The sequence below is a fragment of the Staurois parvus genome, unplaced genomic scaffold (assembly GCF_062004578.1).
Source record: "Staurois parvus isolate SC_StPar_1 unplaced genomic scaffold, SC_StPar_1.0 ptg001672l, whole genome shotgun sequence".
Lineage (NCBI taxonomy): Eukaryota > Metazoa > Chordata > Amphibia > Anura > Ranidae > Staurois > Staurois parvus.
Genome location: NW_028319468.1, coordinates 295,001 through 309,646, shown reverse-complemented (window position 1 = coordinate 309,646; position 14,646 = coordinate 295,001). Strand labels below are relative to the sequence as shown.

General features: G+C 46.1%; 1 protein-coding gene across 1 annotated transcript; it reads right to left on the bottom strand.

Moving 5' to 3' along the window:
- Positions 1-3,484: 3,484 nt before the first annotated feature.
- LOC149434801 (E3 ubiquitin/ISG15 ligase TRIM25-like) lies at positions 3,485-8,197 on the bottom strand. Its single transcript, XM_089663357.1, has one exon. The coding sequence runs from the start codon at positions 8,180-8,182 to the stop codon at positions 6,605-6,607; it is 1,578 nt and encodes a 525-aa protein (XP_089519483.1). The 5' UTR covers positions 8,183-8,197; the 3' UTR covers positions 3,485-6,604.
- Between the last annotated feature and the right edge of the window lie 6,449 nt (positions 8,198-14,646).

Sequence of the window (14,646 nt, the reverse complement as noted above, 5' to 3'; positions counted from 1 at the left end):
CCATGCCCGCCTCCAGGACTTCTCTAGGGTGTCACCCATCCTCTGGAACTTCCTGCCCCAACCCATCAGATCATCACCTACTCTCCTCTCCTTTAGGCGCACCCTGAAAACCCATCTCTTCAGAGAAGCCTACCCCACCCCCTGCTAACTTGCCGACCTCCTCCACTCTTCCTACCACTCCATCCCCCACAGCTATCTCCTCCTGTGCCACCATCCTCTCCCTCCTAGATTGTAAGCTCGAAAGAGCAGGGCCCTCGATCCCCTCATGTTTTGCATTGTATTGGTATTGTTCTGTCACATGTTCTGTCCCCCTTTGTAATGTACAGCGCTGAGCGAACTATTGGTGCTTTATAAATACTGTATAATAATAATAATGACCTCTTTGGATGTTGACCAGTATCAGCAGTTGCTGGACCAAATAGCCATTCTCTTCCAAGACTACTCAATAACCCAGCAAAATCTCCACCATCAACTGCTGGAAAAACACTTATTAGTTTTCACAACTGGTCCTGGGGATTATGGCTGCACCAAGGACATAGACCACCCCATTCACATGGGAAATACTCCTCCCCTTTGGGAGAGGTATCAATATATACCACTGTCTTTACGTCAAGAAGTCAAGGACTTGATCTGCAATATGCTGCAAAATGGGATAATCAAGGAGAGCCATAGTCCATGGGCCGCCCCATTGTTCTGGTGCTCAAAAAGGGCAGTAGATTACAATTCTGTGTGGACTATCGTAAGCACAATACCCGCACTGGCAGGGGCGTCCCTAGGATTGGTGTCACCCAGTGCCAGAACACTTGGTGACACCCTCTCTCTCTCTCTCTCTCTGCCCTTTCTCTCTCTGCCCTCTTCCCCCCCTCTCTGCCATCTTTCTCCCGCCCCTCCCTTTCTCTCTCCCCCTCTCTCTCTCCCCCCCTCTCTCTCTGCCCTCTTCCCCCCCCCCCTCTCTCTCTCCTACCTACTACATGAAGCTGCAGTGTTGTCACCAGGGTCCAGGGATTACATACTGACCTGCTACATACTCTGCCTGCCCCTCCAGCTCTCCAACTTCAGCAGCCGTGGAAGGGATGTGGACCCGCCCCTCTACTGAAACTCCGAGGAGGAGAGGTGTCCGAAGTGCCTGCTTCACTGTCCGTCCACTCAATGCTTGCTTATTTCAGCAGTGGCACATACAGGGACGGATTAAGCCTCTCATGGGGCCCTGTAGTGACCCTAGGCCCTCGGTCAGTCCGCCCCTGATGGAGCAGGTCCGGTGTCACCCAGTGCAAAAGGTGTCACCTGGTGTGGCACGCACCCCCCACAGCTGCCTAGGGATACCCCTGCCCACTGGGATCCCTACCCTCTGCCCTGGGTAGAAGAGTTGCTCGTGGCATTGGGCCAGGCCAGTTACTTTTCCGCCTTGTACTTGGCCAATAGGTACTGGCAGGTCCCAGTGAAAAAACAAGACCAGGAAAAGACAGTCTTCCCAACCCCACTGGGGCTGTACTAATTCAATTGCATGCCTTCTGGGCTGAGCAATGCCCCCAGCACCTTTCAAAGAGTGATGCCTGGGAGACTAAACTTGAGATGGTGCTGATCTACTTAGATGATTTTTTAAAAGACTTTTGAAGACCACATTCACCACCTGGACTAGGTTGTGGTGCAAAACCCAAAATTTGAAAGGGGAAGCAAGCTGGAGCCCTGGTGGGAGAATGCCTTGTATTGGATAGTGAAACAACCATTCCAACTGTTCCCGGTATATGATGTGGTGTCTAAGGGCCCCCCGAAGCCCACAGGAAGCACCTCCATTGGAGTCTATTAAGGTCCTGTATGCTGGGCAGAGACTATCCTGTTAAGTAAAATAAGTAAATTAATCTTGCACGCGTCTATGGATAAACCATAAACTTAATGTTGGTAATAGTGAAATAGTGAAACATAACAAACTCAGTTAAGTAGTCGCTTTAACACACAACCCTTATCCCATACAAGGCAAAATCAATATATATAGTGACCCAGTGCAGCTCTACCAGCCAAATACAGCCGAAGTCCTAAAATAATTTTGGATTTAGGCTGTATTTGGCTTGTAGCTCTGCACTGGTTCACTAAATATATATTGACTATCCTGTTAAGACCTCTACAGATTTGAGGGATTCCGACCCTACGGATCTTCAGGAAGTTTCAGTAGAATGATATTTGCCACCCCTAGAAGCTTCCCCCATGGATCCCACCAGACCAGAAGATGAAACTGCTACTGATTTCCTGGGAGATTGCTCTGCAGAGGACTGGGAGAGTTCTAAGGGACCTGCACACTCCTTTGAGGGAGTAAATGATAGCCCAGGTGGGGGTGTTTTGCTTATCCATGATAACCCCCCAAGCACCTGAGGCTCCTGAGCAAACTCCAGTAAATGACAATTCTGATGATGCGCCTGAAGATCCCAGTGAGGGCCGTTGCCCTATTCAGCCTAACCGAGGGGCAATTACTGGCCCAGTATTCTGATTATGTTGTATAACAGACTTCTTGTCACTATTGGTTTTTTATCTACCTGTTTAGCCTGCTGTATTCCACTGTTTTATTGTATGGTAGTTGATGCAGAGGACAGCATCTGTCAAAGGGGGGAAAAGTGTAGACAGGTGTGTTGACCTTCCTACAAAGGTGGCGCTATCAGCAACCACCATGCAGGGAGAGTGGAGGACACGAGAAATTACCATTCCTCTTAGGCCTCCGTATGTGTCAACAGGTGAGCAGATGTCCAATTGGATTCTGGTGTCCCGGATGACCTCCACGGCTATCTTTAATGAGGGCAGTACTTATAAAATGCACAGGCTCACTGTAGTTGGTGTGCATTTTGCGTGTGGTTAGGTCATGGACAGGAGCCCGCTGGATAGGGAGAGTGTGCCTAGCATAGGGAGGGGTTCCGGGGGAGGGGGGAACCTTTCCACTGGTAGTGCCTCGCTGCATCACTGTCTGCTAGCCATATCCCTTTCCAGGTGCTATCAACATCCGAGCATCGCTCTCTGCAGGTGGTACATAGTTCTCTGTGAGCGTTTCTGCCAGTTCCATAGCATTGCATAGGCTCTGATACAGTGTGGTTGGTTCCTTGCAATCTCAGATCTCGGTGTCTTTCCTCCCCCTTTGGGTGCCCACCACCCACCTGGCCCACTCCGCCTACAAACATGTGCCCAGTGCAGCCAGAAGGTGAGACAGTTCTTCAGACAGTTCTTCAACCGGCTCATTCTCCTCTGTCCTCTGAAGCCAATCATTTGATTTCCTGCTATTCATTCTGCCGCTGGATAAATCAGAGAAAGGACACACCGCGCTCCCGATCTCATATTCACCCCCCTCCCCTTGTCTCTGTATGGAGGAACAATCCACAAACAACTAGTGCTGGGCTGTCTTATCGGAAAGCCCAGAATTCTCTGTAACACGGTGTCATGGAGGAGCCGGGATTAAATGCTGATTTATAAAATGAATATTTCATACAATACGTAATAAGAAAAGTGACAGAAAAGATCAATTTATTCATTTGTAAATCTTCCAGAAAATGAATAAAACCAACAAAAGACATTGTAGATTATCATTCAGCATTTTGTATTCGGGGAAAATGAAAACAAACGATGCGAGAAGAATGTCCCCGGCTGTGACATAAATGACACCTGTACTGAGGGGAATATGGAGGGGCCATTGCTGGATGTCTTCTGAAAATGCTCTTCTCCTGGCTGTCTGTGGACTCAGTATTCGGGGACACTGACCTGGAACAATCATGCAGATCAGGAACCAGAGTTAAGTCAGAACTCCGAGTCTGAATACTTCTTCCAGGTGGTCTGACATAGAAAGTACAGAAGGCATTGGATCAGAATGACAGCCAGGGAACTAGTATTCTTTAGAAGTAGTTAGCAATGGCTGCCACCATACTTCCTCCATGCAGATTCCTAGAATAGAACTCTGTAGGATGCAGACAGGTTAGTGTGTGATGATATATTAGCAGTATGTGTCTCCTTTTTATGTCCTGTACATCCTGGGGACGGTGGGAGCTCTATGCTGCTCTGTACAGACACACACTGGGTTATGCCGGTCCTCTTCCTCTGCCCCCCAACCTGCTGTATGGTCACCCTTCCCCTGACCACTGACCCTCGCCCCTCCCCCTCTTGTTGTGTGATGGAGCCGATCTCCATGAGTCCTCCCAGTACAGACGGAGCTCATCACCCACCACCATCCACCAGACCTCACTACTCTCCTTCCCAGTCCCCTCCCCCCCACATGGTGTCATGTGACCTCTCCACCCTCTGTGTCTGATCATAGCTGTACATAGCGCCACCATGAGGAGGAGGGGCAGAACATAGGGGGAGTGGCGGGGGAAGGGAAATTGCTGATATAACCTGGTTATTTCCTGTTTGGAAACATAAAGTAGAAACAAAGACATAACTTTTTTCTATTTTGGAAAGAGTAAGGGAGGATTGTTACCCCTGTCATTTTTATTTTATTGCCATATGTGTCCCATTAGGGAGGAGATAGATAGATAGATAGATAGATAATAGATAGATAGATAGATATTATTATTACATCGAGTTTATATAGCGCCAAAGGGTTTGCTCAGCGCTGTACAATAGGGGGGACAATACATGGCACAGTACAACAAAAACAGACAACGTACGAGGGGTAAGAGGGCCCTACTCTTTCAAGCTTACAATCTAGGAGGGAGGGGGTAGTGGAACAATAGGATGTGGCTGAGGGGAATGAAGTGGCTGAGGGGGATGAAGTGGTGGGAGGAATGAGGGAGAATGGCCGTTAGGTGAGGGTGGGGTAGGCTTCCCTGAAGAGATGGGTTTTGAGGGAACGCCTGAATGTGGGGAGGGAAGGCGACAGTCGGATGGATTGGGGCAGTGAGTTCCAGAGGATAGGGGAGGACCTGGAGAAGTCCTGCAGTCGTGCATGGGAGGAGGAGACCAGGGAGCAGGATAGAAGGAGGTCCTGTGAGGAGCGAAGGGTACGGGTAGGGTGGTACTTGGGGATCAGGTTGGTGAGGTAGTCAGGGGCAGTGTTGTGAATGGCTTTGTAGGTCAGGATTAGAAGTTTAAATTTGATGCGTTGGGCAATCGGGAGCCAGTGGAGGGAGAGGCAGAGGGGGGTGGCAGAGGTGGAGCGGGTGGTGAGGTGGATGAGTCTGGCCGCTGAGTTCAGGATGGTCTGGAGCGGGGAGAGCCTGCACTTGGGTAGGCCAATGAGAAGAGAGTTGCAGTAGTCAAGGCGTGAGATGATGAGGGAGTGTACAAGAAGTTTGGTGGTGTCTGGGGTGAGGAAGGTACGTATCTTGGCAATATTGCGGAGATGGAGCCTGCAGGTGTTTGTAAGTGATTTGACATGAGGCAGGAAGGAGAGGTTCGAGTCAAGAATGACGCCAAGGACTTTGGCTTGCGGGGCGGGAATGATAGTGGTGTTGGTGGTGGTGATGGATAGGATGGGGGGGGGGGGTGTGGGCAGGGGGAAAGACGAGGAGTTCGGTTTTGGAGAGGTTAAGCTTGAGGAAATGGACCGACATCCAGTCTGAGATGTCGTTTAGGAGGTGAGTGATGCGGGCGGAGATAGTGGGGGTGAGGAGAGGGGTGGAGAGGTAAATTTGGGTGTCGTCAGCATAGAGGTGATAGTTGAAGCCATGGGAGTGTATGAGTTTGCCCAGGGAGGAGGTGTAGATGGAGAAGAGAAGGGGTCCAAGGACAGAGCCTTGAGGGACCCCAACAGAGAGGGGGAGGGAGGGGGAGGTGGCGCCATTGTAGGTGACGCTGAAGGAGCGTCGGGATAGGTAAGATGAGAACCAGGAGAGAGCGGTATCTCTGATGCCAAGGGAGAGTAGTTTATTAAGGAGGAGGGGGTGGTCGACTGTGTCAAAGGCCGCAGAGAGGTCCAGGAGAAGGAGGACAGAGTAGTCGCCCTTGGCTTTGGCGTTTAGTAGGTCGTTAGTGATTTTGAGGAGGGCAGTTTCGGTGGAGTGTAGGGGACGGAAGCCGGATTGTAATGGGTCAAGAAGGTTATTGTCAATAAGGTGGGCGCTTAGGCGATCGTAGACTATGTGCTCAAGGTGCTTGGAGGTGAGAGGCAGCAGGGAGATGGGTCTGAGGTTTTTTGGGGTCTGCAGGATCCAGGGAGGGCTTTTTGAGGATGGGGGTGATATCTGCGTGCTTTAGGGGGGAGGGGAATGCGCCAGTAGAGAGGGAGAGATTGAAGATGTGGGTGAGGGAGCGGATGAGGGAAGAGGGGGGTGACCGGAGGAGTTGAGAGGGGATAGGGTCCAGGGGGCAGGTAGTGAGGCGGGCTTCTGAGAGGACCTTGACGACTTCCTCAGTAGTGACAGGGCTGAGGGAGTGCAGTTCAGGGGGGGTTACGGTGGGCGGGGCCACCGTAATAGATAGATAGATAGATAGATAGATAGATATTATTACCCTCGTAATGAAGAATCCCTCACTATAACTGGACAGTTATTCCAACCATTTCACAGTGCTCTATGAGGGAGAAGAGAAATAGAAATATATATATCATAGAAAGCACTGGAAGACTATTATCCAAATATTCAACCAATCCCATCCTCCCTCCACTGATAATGTCACCAGTATCTGGGCGAAGTTCTCACTTTCCCCGACTCCCACCACAGATCTTTATACAACCTCCCCCTACCCATATCACAGCATGGAGGGGCTCAGTGAAGGTGGTGGTGAAGGTGTGGAGGTGTCGGATCGGGTCACACAGATCATAAAAGGAGATCCACCCGGCCTCATAATCCAGATATATCCTGACTCTGGTACTGGAGATAGTGGAAGATAAAAATATCTCTTTATTATCATGTCTCACCCCATACTGGTTACCATTCATGACTAAACCCCAGGACTTGGTATTCCTTCCAATCCCTGTCTGCTCTCCTTTCCTGTCTATACTGGGGTAACACATCCCAACTTTCCATCTATCTGACCCCCCGACATCCACTTCCCAGTAATGTCTCCCTGAGGAGAAACTCCGACTGCTCAACACCTGAACATAATCTTTAAATCTCTCTGGTGTTTCTGGACGATTCTGGTTTCTATCTGACCTGGATGCAGTTTTCCTGTCATCTGATATATGCAGCTTATTATGAGCTGTGTTTCCATCCAGTAATATGTCCTCAGCTCCCTGTATATAGAAGGATACATTTCCCTCTGTTATTATATCAGATAATGTGTGTAATGTGTGTGATATCCCAGCCACATCCAGCCCCCCTCCATCATGGAGGAGTCCCTCATGTCTCTCTCTGTCCTCATTATCTCCATCCTCAGTATCACACAAGTCACCTGTGTCTGATTCCTGTAGGACAGTCAGTGGATCCGTCATGTTACACAGCTCCTCAATGTCACGCATCTTCCTGGACAGCTCCTCCTTCTTTATTTCCAGATCCCGGATGAAGATGGAGACCCGCTCTGCCCTCCCGGAGATTTCCCTCAGGACTCTCTTCTCCAGGTCTTCCAGACGTCTCCTGAGATTTATAAACAGGGCAGTGACTCTCTCGGTGTCACCAGCTTCTTCTTCTTCTACTTTCCTCCTGTGTTCCTGCAGACTCTGGACTCTTTCCTCCATCTCCTCTCTCTTTGTCAGAAGTTTCTGCAGAACATTCCTCAGTGTCTCCTTCTTCTTCTCGGAAGCCTCATCCAGTGACTCCATCTCATGTCCTTTATGTCCTCCAATCATACAACAAGACACACAGATACAGGTCTCATCCTCAGTGCAAAAATACTTCAAGACTTCCTTATGGATGGAGCATTTCCTGCTCTCCATGGACAAGGTGGGGTCACATAAGATGTGTTCTGGGGACTTTTCGTGGACTCTCAGGTGTTTATCACACAGAGAAATCTCACAGAGCAGACAGGATCTAACAGCAGGTACAGGATAGTCCACACAGTGAGTACAGAAGACCCCGGAATCCTCCTGATCAGGCTGAGCAGACAGAAAATTCTCCACTATGTTACGCAGTGTTATGTTCCTGTGCAGTGCAAGACGATCCGGAAACTTCTCTCTGCATTCAGGACAGGAATATCCTCCAGACCCCCCCTGTGCATCCAGAACACGATCAATACAGACGCGGCAGAAGTTGTGTCCACATCTCAGCATTACAGGATCTGTATAAATGTTCAGACAGACGGAACATTCCAGTTCAGCTCTCAGATTAGCAGACGCCATCGCTGACAGTAGGAGAAATGAAAGTCTCTGACACCGGGGAAGAATGCAGCTGGGAGGTGTCACTTCCTCCTACACAGGGCGAGGCTGGGCTGTGACTTGTACTTTGTTCATAGGATTGATTATATGGAGGGACACCAATATTGAAAGAATCTCCTGCAGAACAATGTGCCTGTCTCAGGAAAATATCTGACACTTTGGTGAAAATTGGGGCTGGGGTCAACAAACGTTCGTTCAGAACTGATTCTCTTTCCATACAAGTGAACAGGCATGCAAAAACAGATTGAAACTGTCACAGATTAAAGCAATAAAACTTCTACTAAGCTGCCCCTTGTAGTCCTACAGACCAGCAGACAAGCCGATACGTCCTCACTTGGAGTTGCACAACTCTAAGGCTGCATTCACACTTGAGGGTTTTGTAGCTTGAAGATCGAAGATCCAAAAACACTCAAACTTAAAAAATCAATTGTTCTCTATGGCGCTTGTGTAGCAATTGTGCATACAGAGATGGATGCGGTCCTCCATCTTGCTAAGGATCCTCCATCTTGTATCTCTCTCTCCCTCCTCCAAATCCCCCCTCCCTCTCTTTTGAGTGATATGTGGTCCCTGGATGCTGAGTTCAAAAGGCATCAAGGCTCAGTGGGAGAACTTCATGGTTATAAATCCCAAATTAGCTGGTGCCCAGGTGTCTGTTAACTTCTCAATCTGAGATATCGTAAAGCCATAAACCAGTCCTTCACTGGGCTTCAAAGACATTCCAGCTAGCTTTAAAACAGACTCAAATTTAAAAAACCCCTTTTACATATAATTTTTTATCTGGAGATATGAAAGACTTACATAAAAACCAAGCATATATTCAGATTGGTCACTTTAAAACAAGTCACCTGATATCTTACACCCCCCAGTTGAAGTCTACAGGAGAGCAGAAAACTATATAGTTCTAGCTGAAATATTGAATTATGGCATGTTTAATATTTTGATATTCGGTAGATGATTCTGTTTATTTATCTACTCGTTGCTAGGCTGCTACATGCACCTAGGGTAGGTTTTTGGTCATGATATATACTGGGAGGGATTTTGGTTCTAGCTTGGGTCTCTGACCAACACCCCTCCCCAAATGAGGCGATTGCTTCTCTGCTGTAAGGAGACACCCTGCTGAGTTCCTAGAAAAAGGCTGTTATGCTGAGTTGAGTTTTTTTTTTTTTGTTCCAAAAAAGTATTTATTGAAGTAAGAAAGGCATATCAGGTCATATACAGATACGGAGCACAGTCCGCGCATATACATCTGGCCCATTCTCCCGTAACGCAGACGGGTCATAAGATGTTCATTTGAAGTGTGCATCATCTTGAAGCAAAATATCACATTATAACAGGTGAATGATATAAACCAGTAGAAGTATTGATTATAATAGGTAGTCTAGAGAATAAGGATGGATACTGATCTACTGAGTAGGGAGTGCTCAGATAATAGGACAATGAAGCGTAGGACACAGATATCATCTAAAGGCGTGCATATCGTATGTGTCCGTATCCGGGAAATGTAAGTTTCTTTTTGTAAAGGACAATCACACCTATATACGAGAGGACACTCTGTCCCTTATGATAGATATAGTTAGTTGGGTACAAAAAAGGTATGAAGGAAAGAAGGAAAAGAAAAGAGAAGGGCGCATCAGATGAAAAGAAATGGGAAAGGTAACGTCATAGAGGGGAGGGGAAAAAAAAAAAAAAGGGGGGGGGGAGGGGGGCAATTATTAAGTAGTGGCTGTTAAACCAATCGTATCATGGTACATTAGTCAAACTAATGTAGATTATTCCTTTAATTTAATATACAGTCCGGTTAGGCTCAATCCATGGAGCAATTCTGGAGGTGAGAGCTTTAAAGGTTTTTCGTGCCCCTAAATCTCGTTTCAGTTATTCATAGAAAGATGATAAATATTGGTGGTTTGAAAGTGTTTCCCACAAGCCCAAGTCTTCCTGAATCTCTCGGGGTGTTCCCTTGCCACTGAAATCAGTTCCTCCATCTCTGCAATCCTGATGACCCTAAGAAACCACTCTCGCACAGTGGGAAAATGTTCTGATCGCCAGTGGACAGGAATACACTGTTTTGCCGCATTTATCATATGCAAGGCAACAGACTTAAGATAAGTCCGAAAAGGAAGTGAGGAGTGGTGGAGTAAAAATTGTGCTGGGGTGAAGTCTAGGGTGTACGTAGTTGCTTGTGAGACTAGGTCTCGCACTTTTCTCCAGAAGGGCTGCAGCAGCGGACAATCCCACCATATATGTAGGAGTGTACCCGTTGCCTGTCGACAACTCCAGCAGAAATCCGAAATGTTAGGATCAAATTTATGAAGCAGGGATGGCACTCTGTACCATCTAGAATATAATTTATAATTGCTTTCTTGTGTAGAGACACAAATGGAACCTGTATGCATGTGATCATAAATATGATCCCAGTCTTCAGGTGACAATGGTAGTTTTAGCTCGAGCAACCAAGCCTCACAAGCATTCCGAGATTGAGACGTAATGGCAGTATCAAGATAGGAATAAAGCTTGGATATAACATGTCTCTGGGGGAAGTCCATAAAGCAAAGTTTCTCATATGGAGTAAGTGGCCTTGAATAATCTTTTAAATGCGAGGAGCTTTGTATAAAGTGATGACGTTGTTTAAACATCCATGGCATTAGGATCAGGGCTGGCCATGTCTTCGTAATGTCCTCTCTAGATAAGAACTTAGTATCTTTGAAAAGTTGATGTACTGTCAGATTATCTGGACGGTTATATCCGTCAAGGAAGGCCTGGGACATACCCGGTAGAAAGTCCGGGTTAATTTTGATCGGAGTTAGAGGGCCCGGAGAGGAAGAGAGCTCTTTTTTCTGGAACAACTGATGGCAACAGCCTAAAGTGGGGCCTATAAGAGGGTGTGCCCGAAACTCAGAAGGAATGTGACAGTTTTTCAGCCAAGGGGAAGAGGCAAGCGGTATCTTCGAGAAATCCGACTCCACACCAACCCAAACCTTACAATTGTAGTTCGTGGTCCAATCTACTACCCTTGCTAGGTGACAAGCCCTATAGTAGCGGGCAATATTAGGTAATCCAATACCTCCACCCTTCTTGGGCATAGTAAGTTGGGCAAAGCTAATTCTTGGGTGTTTATTATACCAAAGAAAGGAGGTACAGATTGTTTTATAAGATGCAAAGAAAGAATTCAGTAATTTAATCGGTATTGTTTGCAGTAGATACAATATTCTAGGAAGCACGTTCATCTTGAGGATGGCTTCTCTACCAAACCAGGAGAATCAAGGTTTTTTCCAAGTCTGAAGGTCTTTGGAGATATTACGCAAGAGGGGTAAGAAGTTTTTATCGTAGAGTTCCTTTAGGTGAGTTGGTAATTGGATTCCAAAATACGTGATCGCCTCCGACTGCCAGGTAAAAGGAAAATTTGATTTCGCTTGTCTAATCACATCTTGGGTCAAGGAGACATTAAGGGCTTGGGATTTAGAAAAGTTGATTTTGAAGTTAGCCAGATACTGAAACAATTTGAATTCTTGTAGCAGACTAGGTAAAGTGATATGTGGGTCTGTTAGGAAAAGTAATATGTCATCAGCAAAGGCCGCTATTTTATGAATTTTGCCATTGATCAGAATCCTCTTGTTATTGTCATTCTGTTTAATGCAATTCAACAAAGGTTCCAGTGTCAGAATAAATAGGAGGGGGGATAATGGACATCCCTGTCTGGTCCCGTTGCCTATCGAAAAGGAGTCCGAAAGGAGACCATTAACTCGCACTTTAGCTGTGGGAGTGGTATATAGAGACATGATAAATGCCAGAAAACGTGGAGGCAATCCAAGGCCAAGCAGAACTGCCTCCATGTAGTCCCACGCTAGTCTGTCAAAGGCCTTCTAAGGATATCTAAAGATAAGATGAATGATGAATATTTATGGCCCTTATTGTATTATCTCTAGCCTCTCTCCCTGGTACAAAGCCCACCTGGTCCATTGATATGATGGGATCTATGATACGTAATAGACGATTGGCCAAGATTTTGGCAAAGATCTTTAAATCAACGTTCAATAGAGAGATCGGACGGTAGGTTTGGTCTTTATTCTCTTTTGGTATAACCGTAATATGAGCCTCAGAGAGATGGCGCAAGGACTGCCCCGGTGTATCTAAAGTATTGAAGGCCCGTAGAAATGGCTGTGCTATGATGTCAATGAAAGACTTGTAATATGAAGTGATAAATCCGTCAGGACCTGGGCTTTTACCAGGTTTCAGTTGTGTAATGGCTTGTTGTAGTTCCGTCAGGGTCAAAGCTACATCTAAGTCTTTCACTTGTGATCTAGAAATAGAGCTTGGAAGATATTGGGTCAGGAAGGTCTGAATAATTGTCTTACGTGGCCTAGTGTCTCCTGTCAGTTTAGATGGTACAGGTAAATTGTATAGAGTAGAATAATATTTCTCAAATTTAGCTGCAATAGTCATTGATGTTTTCAGTAAGCGTCCCTGCTTGGAAGTGAGCTGATAGATGTGCCGAGCTGCCCTTTTAGATTGCAAGGCCCGGGCTAGAAACTTGCCACTCTTATTTCCATGTTCATAGAAAAGTTTCTGTTGTAGAGTAAAATTACGTCTTGTCCACGACATCTTGGAGTTGTTTTCTCGCCTGATCTAATTCTGTTGCAGATTCCATGGCTCTAGAGTGTTTATGCGTGCATTCAAGTGCACAAACGTTTTGCAGTAAGGAGGTAAACGATGCTTGAACTAGACGTTTTCGCAAAGCATAGATAGACATTTGAAGTCCACGTGTTACACATTTGTGCGCTTCCCACTGTATGAGAGGGGTCGTTTTCGGAGATGTGTTTTCTCTAAAATAGTTGGTCAAAGAATCACGGATCTGGAGGGTGAGGGATGAGTCTGTAAGAAGAAAGGGATCTAATCTCCACGTTTTGGACACGGTTGGTGTATCTAGGAATTGTAAAGTCATCATAATTGGGTGGTGATCAGATAGAATCATTGGTTCGATCGAGGCAGATTTCAATGTATGTAAATCTTTTTGTGAGAGAAAAAAATAGTCGATTCTGGAATGGCGTTTGTGTGGTGCGGAATAAAAGGTGTAGTCTTTGTCCGTAGGGTGGAGGGTGCGCCAGGTATCATGAAGGAGAAGGTCATTTAGCTCAAGTTTAAGCTGTTTAAGTGCTTTGAAAGGTTTAGAGGAAAACCCAGTTGAAGTGTCTTCCAACGGGTTCAAAGCTACATTAAAATCACCTCCAAGAATCAAAATACCTGATTGAAATGTAGCAAGTAATTTGGAGATTTTACGAAAAAAGCATACTTGTGCGGTATTGGGACTGTAAATGTTGGCTAAAGTAAGTGGCTTATTAGAAAGGGTGCCTTTGAGAAAGAGGAACCTCCCCTCAGGGTCCTCGAGAGACTCAGTGACTTTAAACGGGAGCTGTTTGGAAAGTAAAATAGATACAAATTTTGCTTTCACCTCCGTGTTGACTGCATGATATACCGTTGGGTAATTAGCATTCGAAAATCTAGGTATGTGATCTGCTCTAAAGTGAGTTTCTTGGATAAAGAGCACATCTGCTTGAAGGTTTTTCATATATGTTAGAAGTTGCGAGCATTTCTCAGGTTTATTTAAGCCCCTAGCGTTAAGAGAGGCCACGGAGAGCGTGGGGACTGAACGTGTAGATGAGTGGTTAATAGCCATTATGTTGTATACCAGAAAGAACTGTTCAAAGTCTATAGGTGCACCAAATGGGTATCGGGAAGAGGAAAAAAAAAAGAGGGGGGGGATTTATTTTAAAAGGGGGGAACTAGAACCGGGTCGTGTAGAGGTAGAAATAGAGATAGTAATTATATAGAAGAAGAATTAAAGAGTTTGACAGAGAAGAGAAGAAGTGTCAGGCGTGTCTCATATAAACCCATATATATGTAGTGATATATGTTCCTTCAACTTCCAAAACAAACTAAACTCCAGAGAAGATGTAGTCCAGCTACTCTATCTCCTATTAAAGCTCTTGTACTGGAATATGAAATTACACTTGGAGATGTGTCGAACCCAGAGACGGCCGTATTGTGAGTTTACAGTATAATCGTAAGAAGGTCTTATTCTCTCGAACGAGAGGTATACAAAGGAATTAATCCAACGTAAGGTGGCCTTGACACATAGAGATATGTGGGAAGTAGCTAATTTATACCGAGAGGTAATCTATTCTTATCGGGAAAGGGAGGTGGGTGGAAAATAGTATGTGCAAAGATGTAAGAGCTAAAATATTGTGGATGAGCATGAGGGCCAATAGCAAGGCTCACAGGTGGGGATGCACAATAACGGGTGTGAAGGAGGTATGTTCTAAAGGAAAGGTCCTATGCGATTGAATGTATAAAATGTTGATTTGGACAGACACTGAGACTGTGCTATTCAATAGAATGTAGCATACTCATACCTCTAAAACACTATACGATCA

Excerpts from the sequence above, each read along its gene's own strand:
- LOC149434801 (XM_089663357.1), bottom strand. The coding sequence starts at position 8,182 with ATGGCGTCTGCTAATCTGAGAGCTGAACTGGAATGTTCCGTCTGTCTG.